This window comes from Nipponia nippon, unplaced genomic scaffold, assembly GCF_047370975.1.
Source record: "Nipponia nippon isolate SJK-2023a ecotype South Korea unplaced genomic scaffold, ASM4737097v1 scaffold_3, whole genome shotgun sequence".
NCBI lineage: Eukaryota > Metazoa > Chordata > Aves > Pelecaniformes > Threskiornithidae > Nipponia > Nipponia nippon.
The window spans coordinates 76,481,271-76,501,533 of record NW_028262347.1 but is presented as its reverse complement, the minus strand read 5'-3'; the positions used below and the strand labels follow the sequence as shown (position 1 = coordinate 76,501,533).

General features: G+C 45.9%; 2 protein-coding genes across 14 annotated transcripts in view; one reads left to right on the top strand and one right to left on the bottom strand.

The window, feature by feature from the left end:
• The window catches only part of LOC104021556 (lactosylceramide 4-alpha-galactosyltransferase-like), a 73,429-nt gene that overhangs the window by 48,506 nt on the left and 4,660 nt on the right, over positions 1 to 20,263 (top strand). For 8 of the 11 annotated variants that reach the window (XM_087764749.1, XM_087764744.1, XM_087764745.1 and 5 more), the window contains one exon: positions 3,008 to 5,783. In XM_087764749.1, coding sequence (XP_087620875.1) covers positions 3,062 to 4,144 — 1,083 coding nt within the window. In that variant the 5' untranslated portion in view covers positions 3,008 to 3,061 and the 3' untranslated portion in view covers positions 4,145 to 5,783. Of the gene's footprint in view, positions 1 to 558; positions 678 to 993; positions 1,058 to 3,007; positions 5,784 to 20,263 lie in introns of those variants that run through there. The other 3 variants (XM_087764747.1, XM_087764742.1, XR_015706346.1) reach the window with 3 other exon arrangements.
• On the bottom strand, positions 5,665 to 16,357 carry LOC104012686 (poly(U)-specific endoribonuclease). 3 transcript variants are annotated; one of them, XM_087764758.1, is made up of 8 exons: positions 15,457 to 16,357; positions 14,004 to 14,155; positions 10,324 to 10,423; positions 8,810 to 8,921; positions 7,467 to 7,588; positions 7,267 to 7,379; positions 6,488 to 6,641; positions 5,665 to 6,065 (listed from the first exon to the last, which is right to left on the bottom strand). In XM_087764758.1, exons 2-8 carry the CDS (start codon positions 14,138 to 14,140, stop codon positions 5,808 to 5,810), a joined length of 996 nt encoding a protein of 331 aa, XP_087620884.1. In that variant the 5' UTR covers positions 14,141 to 14,155; positions 15,457 to 16,357; the 3' UTR covers positions 5,665 to 5,807. The 3 variants fall into 3 exon arrangements, with proteins under 3 accessions (XP_087620884.1, XP_087620885.1, XP_009463349.1); XM_087764759.1 differs by having other exon boundaries at positions 14,071 to 14,155; positions 15,457 to 16,356; XM_009465074.2 differs by lacking the exon at positions 14,004 to 14,155 and having other exon boundaries at positions 15,457 to 16,356.

Here is a 20,263-nt window from a genome sequence, read left to right as displayed (position 1 = left end):
TATGAACGTGTCCACGTGTCTTCTGCAAGGGAAGGTCAGCCGCCATGGAGCACAGGGAGAAGGGGGAACTCTATCATAAAATGAGGGACACCTGAATTTGGCAAAGTCAAGTACAATGAAGTACCCGGCGTAAGAGGGAGTATTCCCACATGGATGAGTGAATTAATTGGTCGAGAGAGCGTGTGTTCAAGGCAGTATTCAGAACTGAAGTCTTGGGGTGGGAGGAGGCAGCTCTATGAAACTCTCAGCTCAGTTCTTGTGGCAGCCACCCAAGCAGCGTGAGCACTGGGAATTCTTAGCACAGGAGTAGAAAACAGCAAAGCAGTTTCCTGCCACAGTATAAAGCTTAAAGTGTAGCGATAAGCCTTTCCTTCTTTTTTTTTTTTCCTTTTTTTTGCTGGTTCCTTCCTGATTAGATGGGTTCTTCACAGCGCAGCCAAATGACCCATCAGCTGCATGACCCTTCTTTCAGCCAACGTATTACCTGAATGTATGGTGTCACATCCTCCCTGATTTGCATGTTATTGTCACATGTTTAGACTCCATCTTTCATCATTTCCTTTCACAAAAAGGAAGTGCCAGAACACAGAATTATAGGCGCTGTCAGAGACACTAACCTCTTCAAAATCTTGTCCAGCTGAGCAGTGCCTTTTGTGGTGTCTTGAAAGCAGGGACAGGTGAGTAGTATTTGTAGTTTCTGTGAGTGGGACTTGAAGTTTCTGAGGAAGGTAGAGAGCCAGATTTCCTGTGTTTGTTTTGTGAAATAAATGGACTGGCTGATGAAGCGTCTAAAATGTCCGCTTATCCGCCACAGAAGCACAAATGTATTTCTAAATATATAGAAGTGAAATTGTAGTAGAAGTTCCTCCTCTTACTAAAAATATGCATGTAGCCTTGAAGCTTGCTCATTGTTAGATTAGAGATACGCTTTCCTGCCTTCTCTACAGCAAAGGCTCTGTCCCCTCAAGCCTGTATTTGCTTTCTCTTTTACAGTTCACCAAGCTAGAAATGACTTATAGGATTCAACAGGCTGCAGTGTGGAGGGAGGGGGAAATAGGTACGTAAAAAGCAGAGTGGGGTTTTTTCGCTGCACGTAGCACCCACAGCACATGCTGGCATTTCTGTGCAGGAGAAGAAAATGTTCTGGGACTCCAGAGCTGACAATTTGTGTATTGGCGGCCTCTCGTCTGTCCCCAGAGCCCCAGTGCCTAGTGGAGAGCGGTGGCTCCGTGCTGTTGCATTTGGGAACCTTGCAGTGTGTCTGACAAGTTATTTTCAGGCTACATGGGGAGTTTAGTATGTGACCCAGTTGCAGGAATCAGATGTGAATGACAAATGGCATTGTGCCAGCTGGGTTCTCTGTCCTGTTGCCTGTCTGTTTGGTTCCAGATGAAAGCTTTTGCTGTTTCCTGAAGCTTTGTGTCCTGGAGCATGGGGATTTGGATTTGGAGGGGGGACAGAGGGAGGCAGGAGAAATCATAGAATCATAGAATCATTTAGGTTGGAAAAGACCTTAAAGAACACCGAGTCCAACTGTTAACCTAGCACTGCCAAGTCCACCACTAAACCATGTCCCTAAGCACCACATCTACACATCTTTTAAATACCTCCAGGGTTGGGGACTCAACCACTTCCCTGGGCAGCCTCTTCCAATGCTTAACAACTCTTTCAGTGAATAAATTTTTCCTGATATCCAATCTAAACCTCCCTGGCGTAGCTTGAGGCTGTTTCCTGTCGTCCTAAATGCCACAATCCTCCTCACTGCTTCTTCATGTGCTTTTGTGCATTGACCTTTGGGGCCCCAGTTGTGGGCCAAGGAGGTGCTCGTTCTGTTGTCCTTCACTTTAAGGGGAGGCAAGGGCAGAAATGCTGATGCTAATGCTGAGAATGTAGCTAAAATGACTTCTTTTTTTGTTGCTTCCTTGTTAATAATCTCTTCCTCTCCATCCCCCCATTTTGCAGGAGGAAGAGAGGAAGAAAGGGTAGGGTGGAGGGGGGATTGCATATCCATCACCAGATGATTCCACTGGCAGAGCTGAGCAGGTCACAGCCAGCATCGCCTTTGCATCCTGGATTGGTGACAGCTGGCTTAGGCAGCACCATCTACCAGAGGAGGTAGAAGTGAGGACTTGGCAGGGGAGCAGGCTTGGGAAGCAGCTTTGAAACTCTCTTTACCTGGGCAGTTCTTGTCCTTATTGTCTGCATCTGCCTCCAAAGCTGCCTTGTATCAAGTCCCCTCCCACTATCCATCCATTCTGCTTTGCTACAGTGCCATGAAAAATGAGCCAGGCTCTCTGTATGGGTGAGTGGTTGATTTCGAAAGGTTCTGGGATACTGAGGCTGCTTGGTAGGAACTCATGACAGCATTGGGGGTTTAGCATTGTGTTTGGTTTCGGGGAAGTACAGGCTGTGTATCAGGGGAAAAAATTCTCATAATGAGAAAAAATTTTCATCGGGGCAGCAGTTCCACCCAATGTCTGTTGACAGAGCTTCATGAATATCCATAGCGACCATTCCTATTTCCTCGTCCTAGGCTTTTTGAATATATGTCTCATGTCCAGAATGACTTGAAATTCTAGAATATGACAGATAACATCTCTAATGCTGTTCCCAGAGTTTGTTGTGCACCACCATGAAGGTATGCCATTTGTGCGTCAAATGCTGTATAGCCTTCCAAGTGGCAAGCACAACTTACATGGATAATATACATGGACAGAACTGAGGATCAGTCTTGGTTTGTGATATACAGAAAGGAGAGACTTATCCTTATTTTGTGTTTGAAAGAGAGGGATCCAAAGATGGGCAATAGTTTCTGATGAGGGACCTGAAGGCCCTGTGACAATATGGAGAAGCCAGGAGACTCTTTCAGAAATGACCAAAAGGCATAATTGAGGCATACTGCCCTGAGGTGAAGGAAGGAGAGTTCTCTTCTGCTGTTGCACTGCCCCAAGGCTGGTGGTCTGCTGCCTTGACTGTCAGTGTCTTTTTCTTCTTTTCTCCCCTTCAGATCACGACAGTTGTCTTGGGAGAGCAGGCTCCAACGGGACCGAGACTGCCCAGGATGTCCAGCTGCCTGCCAAAACTGACCACTGTGGTGCTGAGCCACAGGCTGGAGGCTCTGTTTATCCTCACCATTTCATTTGTGTTCTTTGCCACTGCTGTGTTCTACTGGAGCACTGGGGAGGATGCTGAGGGCCAGCTCTACAGCTTGCCTGCACAAAGCAGGTGTGCTCAGTTTTTCCCTTACCATCCCCATCCTACTGCCGGTGGGCCCCCTCCTTCCCTAGGGGATGTGTTTTTTGTGGAGACCTCGGAGCGAACTAACCCAAGTTACCTGTTCACGTGCTCTGTGGAGTCAGCGGCCCGGACGCACCCTGGGAAAAGGATTGTGGTGCTCATGAAAGGCTTGGCAAATGGTAACGTCTCATTACCCAGCCACTGGGCATTCTCGTTGCTGAGCTGCTTCCCTAACGTGGAAATCCGGCCCCTGGACTTGGAGGAGCTTTTCTCAGGGACACCTCTGGCAAAGTGGTACTTGCAGTCTGAGCATCAGAAGGAACCTTATTTCTTACCCGTCCTGTCTGACGCCTGCAGGATTGCCATCATGTGGAAATTTGGTGGCATCTACCTGGACACCGATTTCATTGTGCTTAAGAACTTGAACAACCTCACCAATGCCCTCGGTATGCAGTCTCAGGATGTACTGAATGGGGCCTTTCTGTCCTTCACACCCAAGCATGAGTTCATGAAGCTTTGCATGCAGGAATTTGTGGAGAACTACAATGGCTGGATCTGGGCTCACCAGGGCCCTCATCTCCTAACGCATGCCTTCAAGAAGTGGTGCTCCATCAGTACTATCCAGAACAACACGACCTGCAAAGGGGTGCATGCGCTTTCCCCAGAAGCCTTTTATCCTATTTGCTGGGAGGACTGGAAGAAGTTATTTGATACAATCAGCTCCTCGGAGCTTCACAAGCTTCTTAAGAACACGTACGCGGTGCACTTATGGAACAAACTGAGCCACGGGACAAGGCTAGACATCACATCCCAGGCTTTGCTGGCTCAGCTGTATTCTCAGTTCTGCCCTGCCACGTACGCGAAGATGAAGAAGGACTCTGAAGAGCAGTCTGGGCCTGTAATGTGACCTGTGGGCCCTTGCCTGCAGGGAAGTTCCCCAACTTGAAAGAAACTGAGTGCCTTCTTTCCCCTTCCACAGAGTGCGTTTCCAGCCCACGGAGCAGGTATTCTGTGTGCCATCTCAGTGATTTTGTACCCTTTCCGATATCTGCCTCAGATCCTGCGTGCTTCAGCTATACACCAGAGCCTGAGTTTGGACTCTCTTGTCCTTCAGCAGCCCTTGATGCTGCAGGGATGGGTGAACTTGTTCATTGGTGCCTATCGGTTCCTCCTCTATTGTTGTTCTCTCAATTGTATCAGGCCTGAAACGCCTCTCGTGTAGTTTCAACAGCTGTCGGAACCCTTGGCTTGCTCTGTGTAATGTTTCTAAGTATGTGAATAAATGCCAGCCAGTGCTACAGGCCACAGTTTAGAGGAGATTAGGACCAAACTCCCCGGGAGTTAAAGATTCTTAGGGCTGGTGAACTTTTGGGAGAGACTGCGATTATATGAAAATTGCTTTAAGAAACGGAAAACATTGTAAATCCCTGCTCACCTCAGTGTAAAGTTTTTCTTGTTTTCCAAGGGTACTTTATTACAAATGATCTTGTCTCCTCTTTTACATTCCACAGTGATAGGCTGACTTTTCTGGTCCTCTTTAGGAAGAGAAATAGCCAAAAGCAGTTCTGTTACCAGTGTGAGTAAAGATTCTTGCTTTGTTGGAGAAATTCTTGTGGCATGTGAGTATCTAACGGGTCCTCGTCACACTCTCGGAGGGTCTCAGCATCTGCCTGTTTCTGCATTGGTATGGGGAGGAGAAGCATTACCTTCCTTTCATTGGAGTACTGAACGCATTTTGGAAGAACGGGGTCAGACACGTCCACATCAGCAGAAGGACCAGTGACCAGGTCCAGGACTAGGACCAGTGTGCCCAGTGGCATCTTATGATTGCCACTGGGGATCTAGTGAATGGATTACGCATTCATCTAACCCTAATGCAGATTACACAAGCAGAGAAGTGACTGCAGGCATCACTGCCTGTAATGGGAGCCGGACAGGTGCCTATACCGTGGACTGTTAACGTTAGGTGAGATAAAGCCTACTGTGGCTCCCAGCAAACCTGGGCAAAGCCGATGCAACCTGCTGTTGATTTCATGACCATTCTCACATCTGAATGTTTCCTGTGTGTCAAGGGCACTGTAACTGTAAAAATGCATTTGAAATTAACCTCTTACGCAATTCGGAGAGGAGAAAAAATCGTACTGTGGTTCTGCTGGTGCCAAATCATAGTTCCTGTCTGGAAGGCAAAATGTAAGCAATGTGGGGTTATCGCTCTTTCAGATACGCAGTAGCTAACAGAGTGTGTCCATTTTAATATAGCCTTTTCCTAAATTCCATTATCTGCTGAAAAGTACAGCGTTATCATGCATGAAGGAAGGCTGATGTATGTTTGATCCAGCCTTTAATATGAGCAGCAATAAGTTTCAAGGTTTGTCAGACACTGAACCATGGTATGCTGTTGATTAAACACTCCATTGCAGACCAAAAGCGAGTGAGTCATCAATTTTTACTCAAAATGAGTTGTATAAAACCACACATCAACTTAATCTGCCATCCGGTCCCGTGTCTGTGTCCACACCACACCCCCACCCCCCAAAAAAGAAAGAAATGTTGCCTGATCACTCTACCTACTAGTCTTCACTACTGGTGCTGAGAAGCACTGGATATGCTGTTCCAATGTGGTGCCCATGGCGGCAAACAACCATCTGTAGCTCATATTCCTCTATCTTCACTGTTTCACGTGTGACTCTTTCTTCAGCCAGCAGGAAAATGACGGTGTAAAGGGCAAATTCGAACTCTGGGCTGACACCAATAAAGGTGCTTCCAATTGGCTTGACCAAGCCCTTCCAGCTGAACTGGATGCTCAAAACTTGGTCATCTTTGTCAGGCTGAAAGCATAAACAAAAGAACAGAATAATGTCCAACACAGCTGTGACTGGACAGATACAATTTCCAAATCCAGATTTCTGAGGCCATTGCAGGATTCACTCATCCTTGCTGTGCCAGGGTGCTATAGATGGAGCACAGCCTTTTTTCTTGTCCTCTGGAGTGTGCATGATCATTTATCTCAATTAAGCTTCAGCAGCGTTGCGATTCTGTAAACACCAGCACTACTTTCTAAAATAGTTTTTGCAAAAAAAGAAGCTGGACTTGAGGGCATGCTAGTATTTCTTCTGCTTATATACACCGGAACAAATTATGTTCAAAGTAGTTGAGCCCACGATTGCATCGTTGTGCCTTGATTCATTACCACAGCTTTTATCTCTGGATGCATTAGTCTTATTTGTAAAGGCACCCTGCTTGTTCTTACCCTGGTTTTGTTCTTCCGAGCAACATATCCCTTGTAGTCAATTTGTTGGCGCTTTTCCTGAAGGTAAAATTGCACCCAGTTGTGCAAACCTAAGATCTGTTTACCACGCCTTGTTTCTCCAACAAAAACATGTTCAAAACCGCAAGAATCAGGTCTGTAATAAACCAAAGAATAATATATAGGTCTTTTATGTGTTTAAATAGTTCATATTGGCAGAGGTAAAAGGCAAGAAGATGCACAAGCTTGCTTAGGTTGATTTGTGAGCAGTTTTTTTATTTGTCTGGATTTGCTGGGTTTTCTTCCTTACTTTGCACAAAACTTGCAGTGAAATCTAGCTAATAAGTCTAAATTTGTATTTGATGGTGAAGGTTGCTAGTAATTGCCACAGATGCATCACTGCTGCTTATCCAGATTTTAGCAAGACTTCTGACACTGTCTCCCATAACAGCCTCATAGACAAACTGATGAAGTACAGATTAGAAAAGTGGATGACGTGGTGGGCTGAAAAGTGGATGAATGTCTGTGGTTGAAGGCCTGTGATTAGGGACACAAAGTGCAGCTGGAGGCAATTCAGCAGCGGTGTACCCCGAGGGTCAATACTGTTAGTATCTGATCAGTAAGTCTTTAAACACGATCAGTGTGGGAGCAATGAACACCTGATTTAGGCCATATTCTGAGGCTGTCTTCCAGTTCTGTGCGTAACAGATGTCACTCAGGCTTATATTTACCTGAGTCCGCATGGCGTCGAGATTATCAGGGGCCATATCCATCAAACATACCTGTCTCCTTCTTTCCTGGCATAGAGCTGGAACCAGATGTCATAGAGCTGATGTTTGAAATCGGCAAGGTTTGGCTTTGCTAGGTTTTTTTTAAGCAGATATTCATGAGCTAGCTGAAGGATAGAAAACCAAGATATATATACACAGTTTACGTTTTAATTCAGTGTTTTCAGTGACTAAAAGAGATCTGTGTTACTCACTTTCATGACTTCTGTTGCTAAGATAGCATCAAGAAAACAATTGTTTTCAGCTATTTCTTCTGGAGTCACTACTTCTGCTACACCGGTTGATGTCTCATAGTTGTCCAATAAGAAAATAAAGGCTGCAGAAAAAGAGAAACTTTCAGCACGCTCATCCTGATGAACAGGCCATATGCCTAACTATACGTGTAATCCAGTCATTAGAGACTGCCATCATAAAAAGATGCCATGTAATATGCCTTGACAGCCCTTAGAGAAAGACATTCCTTTATGTATCAAATTTCATTCTCAGGTACACTCTCGAGTGGAGGTCTAGAGGTGACTCAAGGCCAGACCACTGCTCTACTTTTTAAGATAAACAGCTTGCTACGGAGCTTCCTTACGGAACAAAGTGCTGAAGCAATAATGACCTTCTACCAAAACAAATCATATCTGACCACCAAAATTACAGACACAGGCTTATGAACTTGAGCTATGCTGGCAGAAGGCTTTGCAGGCATTACTTCAGTAGAGGAATAATACAGCATAAACCTACATGAGATGGCTTGAGCTTGAGCATGTGGCCACTGAGTGGATGGGTTCCTTTTCTCCTTTGCACCCTTTTTGCCACCTGCACCCTCCCGTCGCTTCATCTACTCGTGCTCTGACACTCAGTGGACTCTGGGGGCTGATTCAGCACACCACGCTGACAGAAAAACACTCGAGGTAAAAAAACCTAAGTCTTTTCCTGCCAAGTTAGTGAGCTGAAGGGACTCGGCGTAGGGTTCAGTGAGTACCAGAGCTGCCCGCACTAGACACAGGATTGTGTGGCTCAGAGGGGAGTGGGGGGAACAGAGAAAAACAGTGCTCCCCATTATGCTGGCTGTTCAATCAGCTTAATGTAACTCTATCTGGAGAAAAGAAAAATCAGGGAAGGAAACATAACATTCATAGACATGCTCGAAGTATAGCCCTCAACAGAAATGCAAGAAGTAGCTGTGGACCTAGTGCTATCTGAAAGGGCTAGAAGCTGTAATCAAAGGAGAAAAGATGACTTTGGCGTCTTTTCCAATACATGGAACAACTTCAAAGCAAGGACAAGAGTCTCATCCATTTCACTTCGTAGTGGAAGAACCACAGAGACATTCAGGTTTTGGCTAAGGCACAAAAGGATGTTCTTCCTGAGGCTGAGGCTACAGGTAACCTCCATGCAAATGTTGTAGAAACTACCTTCAAATGACATGTGGCCTGATGACCCTCACCACCTTCCAAATTATATATGATGTTATATTTTAGGCAAACACATAAAAACCAACACAGATTCTTCATGTCATTTCCACCATTAACAACAGAACGGGTCTCACTTGCAAAAGTTTTTATGCTCTTGAGGCGTTCTTCATTTACGTTGTGAAACAGATGTCTGGCTGCGCTGTCCTGGACAGCACCGTCGCCTTGCTGTGTGGCACCTGCTTTTCCCTAGGAGAAACATCAGAGTAAAACAATGAAAGAAGTAAGATGTCTTTAGAGGAGACAGTGCCTGCTTTTATAATAATCAAAACAAACCCCAGAATGTTATCAGGATTCTTTGTTAGGAACAGTCTTCCTATGAAACAAGAGAAGACATTACAGAAGAACTGCCAGCATAAAGAAAAAAGATACAATCTCTGACACTGTAAGAGCCTGAAATGTCTCTGTTGACTCATTTTCAGAGATAATTGTGATGACCCATGTGATAGCTCTGTTCCGATCAGTAACCAGCTGTGCTACTATGCTATAGACATCACAAATGATAAAGAGAAGTAATGTACAGCCAAAGCTCCCTCCCACCACAAATAAATAAAAAGGAGATTTGCGCACCTTCCTTCTCTGTTCATTTGTAACCCACAGACCTACTGCATCTAGTTTATGAGGCCATGCAGTGCAGCAGAGGGGTTGTTTCTCTCCTGAGTCTCTACTCCCCAAGCTAGCCAGTCTAATTCTCCTTTCCTCCATGATAATGCTTAAGCAATCCAACTCCTGAGTAGGATCCCTCAGGCTCAGCCTGTGGTTTCTCTTCCTGACTTCATGACTGCAGCCCCAGCCATCACCCCAGTGCCAGGGAGATGCCGAGGTAGCTCTGTGCAGCTCCACCAGCTTTGGACTGGTGCATCCTGATGCTCTGAAGTTTTCAAAGACTTCTGGTTGGCCACGTTTAAGGGCATTTTAATCAATGTTGCTCATACGCACATCCAAAATGGAAAGGAGGGTTTCCTGATGATTTTCAAGTTTCTGTTCTAAAAAGGGTATTCTCAAGGAAAGAGGGGCCTGGCTGAGATGGAGTTAGTTTTCCCCGCAGCAGCCCTCATAGGCCTGTGCTTTCTATTGGTAGCTAGCAGGGTGTCGATAACACACCAGTGTTTTGGCTACTGCTGAGCAGTGCTTGCACAGTATCAAGGCTGCCTCTCCAACATTTCCCACCCTCACCAGTAGGCTGGGGGTGGGCGAGATCTTGGGAGGGGACATAGCCAGGACAGCTGACCCAAAATGACCAAAGGGATGTTCCATACCATATGACGTCTGCTCAGCAATACAAGTTAAGAGAAAGAAGGAGGAAGGGGGGCGGCGTTCCTTATTTGCTATGTTTGTCTTCTGGAGCAACCGCTATGCATATTGAAACCCTGCTGCCCGGGAAGTGGCTGGACATCGCCTGCTGATGGGAAGTAGAGAATAAATCTTTGTTTTCCTTTTGCTTCTGCGTGCAGCCTTTGCTTTTGCTTTTATTAAACTGCCTTTATCTTGACCCACAAGTTTTTTTTTCGCATCTCCTTTTCTCGATGCCCCCCCTCACCCTACACTACCATATTGCCCTTAATCCTCATGTGACTTAGCAATTGGTTACCTGCAAGTCAATTGTGTAGTCTTTCCCAGGCATAAGGCGGTTAACATCCATATCCCACATCTCATTGAAAAGTTTAGAAAGTTCATGATTTATGGCCTTCCTGTCAAGAAATCCAGAGAAATACACGTTAAAAAAGACACATGCTGTTATTTCTGCAAGTCACTTCTAGAGTCTTCTAATGTTACTCTATGTTCTGGATATTATCTTGTCATCACGAGGGGCTTCTCTTCTCCCCACACCTTCCTGTCAGTGCTGCTCTGAAAACCATAGAGCTTACGGTTCATGTTCCTATCTACAGAATGCAGGTAACCGGTAAGGAAACTTGAGCCTTCCCTAAGGTTATTTTAGAATATATGTTAACAACGTTCTTGTTAATAAGCCTTCCTGCAGTTTTCCGTGCACTGAAATAAAAATGAAGATGGTGGCGATTCATTCAGGAGGATTCTATGTACAAACCAGAGGCAAGCAGGAGATTGTTATCAGCGTGCAGCAACACTACACAACAAAACAGGAAGCAAAGAGTTCTCTCTGTGAGGTTTTTCTAGCGGCAATCTTATATACAACTCTTCCTACCTTTTTTCCTGCAAGGCTCCACACTAGAGATGCTTTCCTTCGCCCATACATGTGGTTATCCTAGCATAAAGTCAGCGTGATGAAGGATCACAACAGGGTCTGCACACAATAAAATTTGCTCATGCACTGATCTCTGATGCACATATGAACCTACCCAGGCTGGTCCTTTCCACATTTTAATGGAATTTTGTCCTGCATAACAGTGTATAGTTTTCAGAAGTCTGTCTGTCTGTCTATCAACAAGATTTAGGAAGGGTTGTTATTGTGATGAACCGCCCAAAGGTAGCTCTAGTTTCAAGGGCATTACGTCCACCCTAACACATAGGATCAAAGAGGGGAGAAGAAAGAGAAGTGGATTAATCTTTAAATGACTGACAGTTGAATGAATCAGTTACAAACTAGCGCATGCATTGAAGCCCAGAAAAGAGCTGCTTGATAATTTTGAATTTCTCCTCCAAAGCAGATATTCTCAAGAAAAGAAAAAAGGTGCAGAAATTTGTCAAGAACGGGCATTTCTTTCAAATAGCCATTTGGGCAACTTGCCATGATTTTAACAGCTGGTTCTCGCACACTGAACCAAGGCATCTTCAAGCCCAACTCTGAACCTCCTAACTGATTACTGTTATGTCTTCTCCTTCTGTTCTGGCCAAGATGGAGATACTCGCTGCATCCTCCAGCCAGTGGCAAATTCCATGCTCTCTAGCAGAAAGAGCAAACAAATACTGTGGTAAGGTCACAAACAGTCTTCTGACGTGGCAGCCTTGACGTGAGGCAGCTTGAGAGCCAGGAAGAGCAAAACGTGAGCCAGGCGGGCACCTGCCCCATCGTTGGCACATTTCTTCACATTATTGAGGAATCCTTTTTCTCCAGAATTGTCTGTGTAACTGTGGGATGGAGCTTGTACAGCCTAAGATTAGAATCCTGAAAAGCATAAGCAATCTGCGCCTAACTCCCTGAGAGCTTGTTGCCCAAAGGAATTCATATCCCTGAGTTAAGAGCCAAAAGCAGACGGTTTACATCAATGCATCACAGGATAAGCTGTAGCAGCTGAGGAGCATAAAGAACATATATGGTATTCATATTATACTCAGCATTGCTAGAGTGTGTCTGAAGGGCAACGAAGCTGGTGAAGGGTCTAGAGCACAAGTCTTATGAGGAGCGGCTGAGGGAGCTGGGGTTGTTTAGTCTGGAGAAGAGGAGGCTGAGGGGAGACCTTATCGCTCTCTACAACTACCCGAAAGGAGGTTGTAGCGAGGTGGGGGTCGGTCTCTTCTCCCAAGTAACAAGGGATAGGACAAGAAGAAATGGGCTCAAATTGTGCCAGGGGAAGTTTAGATTGGATATTAGGGAAAATTTCTTCACCCAAAGGGTTGTCAAGGATTGGAACAGCCTGCTCAGGGAAGTGGTACAATCACAGTCCCTGGAAGTATTCAAAAAACATGGGGATATGGTGCTTAGGGACATGGTCTAGAGGTGGACCAGGCAGTTAGGTTAACAGGTTGGACTCGATGATCTCAGAGGTCCTTTCCAACCCTAACGATTCTATGATTATTTAGACTGCAATAGAAAGCAACGTCCTACAGAAGGGCAGGGCAGACAACCGTAACTACGTTGGCTGCCACACCTCAGCCTGCCTGCAGCTGGGAATCTGAGCCATCACGTACCTCAGCTGTGCTAGAGGCACTGACACTCTGTTTTTGCTTGGACTCTGTGATATTTTGAGATTGTTGTTGATGGAAAATCTACAAGATCACTTGAATTTTGAACTGGGTGTCAATACCTGAAAGAAGGAAAAGGACTAAAAATTCTAGTATATGGAAGCCAAAGGATATATTTTTTGCTAGGGTTGAACATGAATATGAAGGAAGATTTTTGCTTGGAACAAGTACTTGCATGGATCTTTCAGTGCAGCAGAAGGAGGCTGTCACAGAAGAGCTGTGCTCAGCCCGTGCCCAAACCCCAGGCTCTGCTGATACAGCAGAAGTGTGGCTTGTAGCATCACATCATTATCAATACTGGCTGTGCAGCCCAAACGAGGCACCTGCTCAACTTCATGGGGAGTTAGCCTCACGACATGTCACTGAAGCCACCGACAGCAGCATTTTTATTTATTTTCAGCTGTACCTCCCCATTCTTTCCAGAGTCTTAAGAAGAGTGATTCCTTCTCAAAAGAGTTTACAAACCAACACTAAACAGAAACTTGTTTAGTTTCTGAGTTTCAGCTCAGCTGAATTCCCAAGAACAGGATCAGCAAATTCACAGAACAGTACCAGAGATGTTTTTCAAACTTCAAGCATCGTCTGTGTTTGTGTTACCTTGGACTAACCTAATTTTATTGGATCACTTTTCTCCTGGGTTCTGAACCCTCCTGCTGTCTACTCCTCTGCATCAGCTTATGCCATCTGTTTGAGTACTGCCATATTATCTTTAATACAGTTTTTACTTTGGAAGTAACTACCAGTGGCGGACAGAAGTCTGCTGTCTGTTGAACATCCAAGGTATGTGAAATATTAGAGGGGATATCAAGTTTTGGTTTTTTTTTTTAATATTTTGTTCCATATATATAGTATTTTATATACATATATTTTAGTATGTATGTATTTTGGTAAAAGTCACCTATACAGGAAATCTGTCATCCCTTCAATACCTACTGCTTGTTCTTGGTCTGCTCTTGGCAGATTTGTCCTGTGTTTGTAAAGGACTGTAGGGCTCTCTTTGATCTTCCCTCTTCTAGAAATGTTATGGAATATCACATGAGCTCATGGAGGCAAGCTCAAGGTGTGTACTCAGGAGAGGGTTACAGCAAGAGCGTACCTACGGATTTCAATCCTCATGTTTATTTAAGAAATATACTTCTACTAAATGCATTCCCGCATTCAGAAAATGTGTCCCAAAACTCTAAAGTCACTTAATTTTATAAAATAAAAGCCTTTTCTCTCCTTTTTCTCTGCTGGGTGCTACCACAATGTTATCATGGACTTTTCCTCTCCTTTTTGTTGTCCCTTTAGTTTTCAAACAGAGCAGAGCACCTGTACACATTGTAACTCAAGATTAGAATAAAGAAAAATACATCCCTGCCAAAGCAAAGAACTTGTTTAGCAACTTACATAGTCATCTTGTAAAAATTCTGTCTGGACAGTATTTCTTTAATAAAGGTCCATAAACTTAGCTTACACATGTGGGGTGAGACAACTTCAAAGAGAAGCAGCCCAACACCTTCATGCAAATCCATGACACACAGCATTTAGGTAAGGTTTTCCTGAAAAAGAGTATTGCATATTTACTCTCTGGTTTTCAATATGATTGCATGTATGACTCAAACCAGAGATTTTTATCATTAATTCTCAATCCCCTCCCTATGGTGAAATCTCTCAGCTGTTAGATTTGTGCTTTCACATAGAATTAATTAATTTTGTGCAAGAAGTCTGGCCAGTTGGATCTTGGCCAGTTGGAATCTTGCTTGGATGTGCTAACAGGTGCAAAGCACCACCCCAATAACACACAGTCTGCACTTGTAAGAGCTGAGAAAACTTTTGGGGGAAGCTCTTTGCAATAGTAACAACTCTAATGCACCACCAGTGCAGCTAGAGCAAAAGAATCTAACAAACATTTCCATTTTATTATAGCTTGCAAGTGAAACATTCACATGGTGTGCCTATTTTTCCAAATTATTTTCTTGTATGAAACCTTAATTCTGTCCAAAACAATGCCCCAAGAAGAAGTCTTTTATTGCTATAAATCAGAAATGACTCAAGACATGAAGTCTCAAGACATGAAGTCTTAAAGGGTCAGTGGTGAATCATGTGAGCAAGTCAACAGTGTCAAAGCAAGCAAAACATGTACTGCAAATGGGTCACATGGAGCCCTGCAAAGAAGGTTTGATTGAACATCTCTAAAGAAAATTTACCTTCAGAGACCCTTTGAACAACATCCAATTTTTAAAAAGCCTTTAATCTTGGCAGAGAGAAGAAGAGCATTTGGAAAGCCTGGTAAGCAGCCATTTACAAGGAATTTCCAATCATTTAAAAAAAAATTGGTTCAAAGGCTGTGAAGTACATGCATCAACTTATATGGTTAATAGAGATACAAGCAATTATCTCAATTTTCCTCTTATACCAGTGTGTATTTTACTTGAGTCTGGTGATTTTCTTAGTTTAAAGTTGGTATTTGAAATACCAAAGGATAAATAAGACAGGTTTTGTAGGTGGAAAGGAAAATGCGTTGTCAAGGGACAAATGTAAGAGTGGGCAGTTACTCGGCAAACGCTCTGTCAAGGTCCTCGGCAGGCAGGTGAAATTTGGAGAACCGATTCTATGCTATCAGCTATGTTTAAGCAAAACCTGATCTTAGCATCACCTTATTTTAGCTAAAACAGCTCACGATTCAGTTGTCTCACCAACTTTTACGCTGAGGTCAGTTAGTAAACCAGACTAGAAAGAGGAAGCAGGGTTATTGCAGTGCTGTATTTCACATAACTCCCTTTTACACATCTCCCAGACGAATATATCCCACCCCCACTGCCCTTCACGTTAGAGAAGAATTAGTATGATTTTCTCTTACCCATTAGCCATGTCAGGAAGAAGTTTTTCTCTTAGCAAATACACCGAGCAGGGAAAATGCAACCTGAAGCTCAGAAATCCTTCTGGTAGTCCAAGGCACGGAGCTGTCTCCCTCTTATACTCCACTTGCCCGCTGAGGACTGTCACTCAGAATGACGGGCAGCGCAGGAAGGCAAGGGAGAGGCAGGAGGTGCCAAACCCCACACGAGGACGTGGAGTGGGAGGGCAGTACCACGTCCTAGCCTCTCTCAGCGCAGGCACGCTCAGAGCAGGAGGTCAGAGCCACCTCTGCCAGGCTCCTGCTTCGCCTTATCGCCGCAGACAATCAGTACGGCAGGGAATACAGAAGGCGATGGCAGGGAGACGCACGGCGACCGCCGCCTTCTCCCGCCTGGGTTTTCAGATATGAACCCGAGATCCTCGTAGGAACTGCAGACATGAGTCACGGCATTGCTTCTGGAGTTACATTGGATTATTTGCTAACAGATATTTAGATCTCTGCATGAATTTTGGGCCCAGAAATAAGCTATTCAAGTCAGAGAGCCTTGACTGAGATGGTCGGGCCATTCTAGTCTTGCTGTTCTGTGTACAGTTATTATTTGACAATAGAGGGGAAGATGATAATAAATCAGGGATCAAAAAAATTATAGGTGGGGAAGAAAAATAAAAAAACATGTGCTTCTCTATTTACAGCTGAAATTGTTAGCTGCCACCTTGTAAATATTAGGAGGCTTTATAACCAGGAAATGTTTTACAAAGGCAGCATTTTGCATGCACCACTGGAAGCAAGTGCTGGCAGGTGCCAGCAAGTGCAGGTACCCCTACCAGTGCCTGTCCTGGGAAGTGTGCAGTCATTATGTGGCTAAATTAACTTGCAGATGGTTTAAAGCTTATTTTTGTTTGGTTGATACTTTAAAAACTTTCTTTTTCATAATAATTAATTCCTGAAAAACATAGCTTCAGGTTTAAACTGTATATATGTATATAGAGAAGCCAAAATGGTTTGATGTTAGGCTACCAGCTATACAAATGGTTCTGCACCTCTGGTCCATGCATCCCTTCAAAGAGTCATATTAGAGCCAAACCAAGCTGCAGGTAATGAGGATGCCTGCCCCATGGAATTGCATAGCAGGCAGGACATGCAGCTAGCTCACTTGAAAGTGAAGCTGCCTTCTGACACTGGTAGGGGAAATTAATGTATCTCAAAATTGAATATCCTTAATTTAACAGAATTTTCTCTTTAGCATTTTTTTGTTACTATGTATTGCAGTTCTGGGTAAGCGAAATAAAGGACAAAAATACAGTGCCTGTGTTTATCAGCTGAATGCAGGAAGTCTTTTCCTAGGCTTTCATTTAAAATACAAAAGCCAGTGGGCATATTCTGTCCGTAACAAAGTTGCAACTCCTTTATCCACAGTAGCAGAAAGAGCCCAGATGGGAGCCCGGGCAATTTCCATTTACAAGCAGCAGCATCACCGGAGTCAGCGGGTTTAAGTTAGTCTTTGATAAAATTACAGGTCAGATCAGTTGCATCGCTAGCGATTTCATAACCAAATGTGTACTTAAATCTGTTGCAAAACTTCTGTCCTATGATGTAGCTGTTGAGCTAAGAAAAACTTAAGGATCCCAAAGAGTGTAAAAGGGTGCGTTTGCCAACAGAAATGAAGTACTGATGAAAGGCAAATGAGATCAGCGCAGAATCTGGGTCGTTCCCGGGTCTAACGCAGGCAGTAAGCATCCAGAAAGTGGCCTTGCTAACACTGTGGGTTGGCTTTCTCTACTGAAGAGACCAGACAGGCTTTGTCAAAGCCATTGCAGAGGGCAGTGTACATTTGTTGCGCAGGAGCTGAGGTCAGGGTCCCCCTCCTCTCTGTTCCTCTTTTCTGGCACAAGGGAACGGGGAGAGTATTTGGCGCTGTCTCACTCACATGTGAACAGCATTTCCAAAGGAATGGGGCGATAGACTTGTGGAAGATGCCTTGCCTAACAAAGCTGCCACCTCAAGCATCAGATGCTGACCTTTGCCAAGGTCAAGGATCAAGGAAACCCTGTGAATGAGACCTGTTTCTAAAGCATATAGGCATCTCTGTGTGTTTCTGGCCTGAGTATTTTGCTTTCCTAACCAAGGTGGCCAATGGATAAGTGCTGGTTTGTTGCCTCTAGTCAGGTGCCTAAACTTCCCTCAAGAGGGAAAGGGCTCATTCAGAGTTAATTTAAACCTCTTTGGTGGATCTAGAGAGGGTGAGCAAGAACACTGTGCTTTACAGGCTTCCAGAGCAAAGCTGACAGGGCTCACACATGCACGAAGGACACGTTTGCACTGGACAGGCTCACTCAGGGAGACCGAGTCAAAGCTGGCAGCTAGAACAAACACTGTGCAGATCTACAGCAGGCTCAGTCCTTTCCCCAGAGAAGCCAGAGCAGGCCTTTGGGTCACCTTTTGTGCATGGATATAGGGAAGAGGAAAGTTTCTGAGAAACTGAGTTTGCTGGATTACATGGGAGCTTTGGCTATTGCTGCCAAGTCCCCACAAGCTGACCAACGCTGAAAAGCAGTGGCGATACGGCCTGGGCTGGTCAGTGGGAACCTAGCCTAGTCAGAGCTCACTGAGAGCAGGGAGTGGGGACTTTGAGGTCTCCACCCCTCCTTAAGCATTAATTCTCAAGCTGGAGCCTCACCTGACAGATTGTCTCCCACCAAACTCCATGGCCCCGGTGCCAAGCCTGTCTTTTAGTTACCTCCCCACTTTCCTAACCCTCAGCCTCTCAGTCCTGAAGTCCTTCTCTCTAGCCGATGGTGTTATAATCCCACCGATTACTCGGGAGTTTCTGGTGCAGCAGCTGTCCTCAAAGGGAAAAGTAAGAGGATTACACAGCCAGGCGTGTTTTCCTCATAGAAATGCCAGGAGTAAATAACTAAATGTCTTTACCTGTGCAGTAACATGACCTGCTAACCTTTAGATTGGTCTGTTAACCTGCCTTTATTTACCAGTGCTAATTCCCAGGTTTAATAGGCAAACCATGGATGACTTATGTTCTTAAAGCCAGATGAGCTGCCTGCACAGTCAGCAAACCCAGAGGCTGGGAGAAAGCAACTGCTTGGGGATGTAGATGGCTCAGTACCCTGTGAGAGCTGAGGGGCTAAGGGAAGACATTTTTTATTTGTTTTTTTAATCTTAATATTAGGACTGTCAACCATACGCCTGCCTTGATTTTGTAAGGAGAAACTGTGTCTAGGAATCATCAAGGCCTGTTTACTGCAAGTTAAGACATATTAATTAAAGAGCTTAGAAGTGTTTCACGTTTAGCAGAGACGCGAAGATGCATTTGCTTATTAGTCATTAATTTGTACACATCGAGGTAAAACAAAATTTTAGGCAGTCTGGCTGAAACATCCTTTCTTGTTGCACAGCTCAGTTCTTGTGCTTTTTGGATGAACTTCGCCATTAATGAATCAGGCTGTTGGCCACCAGCGGGCTAGACGAGACGGGGCAGATTCACAGAAGGATGCAGGAGTGCCAGCGCAGGGCGTCCTGGCGCCCAGGCACCGTTCTCCTTACTCCGAGTTGCGTGCGGGTGCTGGCTCTGAAGCTGTACGAGCGGGGGAAGCTAAGGCTTGGGGAGTTTATTTGATATAATAACGAATTGTGGTGTTGCCATACGGAAGTTATCCCTTTCTTACCCCGACATGATAGCGGGGCTTCGATTGCTGGTTAGACAGGGAAGATACTGTAATTTCATTACCCTTGCTTTCCCCCATCGTTGTTTATGCAGTTAATAAAGGGCAAAAGGGCGTTAGGTGTGCGGTGTGATAATTAATAGAATCGTTAAGGTTGGAAAAGACCCTTAAGATCATCGAGTCCAACCGTTAACCTAGCACTGCCAAGTCCACCACTGAACCATGTCCTCGAGTACCACGCCTACCCGTCTTTTAAATACCTCCAGGGATGGAGACTCAACCACTGCCCTGGGCAGCCTGTTCCAATGCCTGACTACCCTTTCAGTGAAGAAGTTTTTCCTAATATCCAACCTAAACTTCCCCTGGCGCAGCTTGAGGCCGTTTCCTCTCGTCCTATCCCTTGTTACTCGGGAGAAGAGACCGACCCCCACCTCGCTACAACCTCCTTTCAGGTAGCTGTAGAGAGCAATAAGGTCTCCCCTCAGCCTCCTCTTCTCCAGACCAAACAACCCCAGCTCCCTCAGCCGCTCCTCGTAAGCCTTGTGCTCCAGACCCTAATTCAACCAGGGCGGGCTCACAGAAGCGGTGGCACGGACAAAACCGACGCTTGCGGGCGCCGTGTGCTGGCGGGGAGGCAAACACGCAGCGCGGCGACAGCATCCCCACGGGGTTTCGCTCTTTGTGCCATTTCCATGCCTCCCGCTGCGCTCTGTGCAGGCGCCGGGAGCCGCCGCCCCGCCAGCCCGCCTGCGGCCCGCCGCGCCCCGCGGCCATTTCGCGCAGCGCCGCCTCGGGGCTCCCCACAGGACCCCACCAGCCGAGACAACGGGGGCAGCGCCCCTCGCACCCCGCTGCCCGCCTCCCCCCACCTCCGCAGGGAGGAAGCCGGCCCCGCCGCCCGTTCCCCGCGCCAAGGGCCCAGCGACCCGCCCCGAACCCCCCGCCGCCGCTGCCGCCCCCGCCCCGGGCGCCTCAGCGGGGAGCGGCCGCCCCCTGGCGGCCTCGGCGGGCGCCGGCCGGGTGGGGGGCGCGGCGGGCCCGCGCGGGGCGGGGGGGAGCCGGCTGGCGGCCACCAGGGGGCGGTAGCGGCTCGGCGCTGATTGGCGGGGCGCGGGGCGACGTCGCGGGGC

What these genes read in the sequence shown, in the direction of transcription:
- LOC104012686 (XM_087764758.1), bottom strand. Translation starts at nt 14,140, where the DNA reads ATGCTGTGTGTCATGGATTTGCATGAAGGTGTTGGGCTGCTTCTCTTT. An exon ending in AATTTTTACAAGATGACTAT is followed by an intron (nt 10,424 to 14,003) that starts GTAAGTTGCTAA and finishes ATTTCTTGACAG; the next exon opens with GAAGGCCATAAATCATGAAC. An exon ending in ACTACACAATTGACTTGCAG is followed by an intron (nt 8,922 to 10,323) that starts GTAACCAATTGC and finishes TGTTTCTCCTAG; the next exon opens with GGAAAAGCAGGTGCCACACA.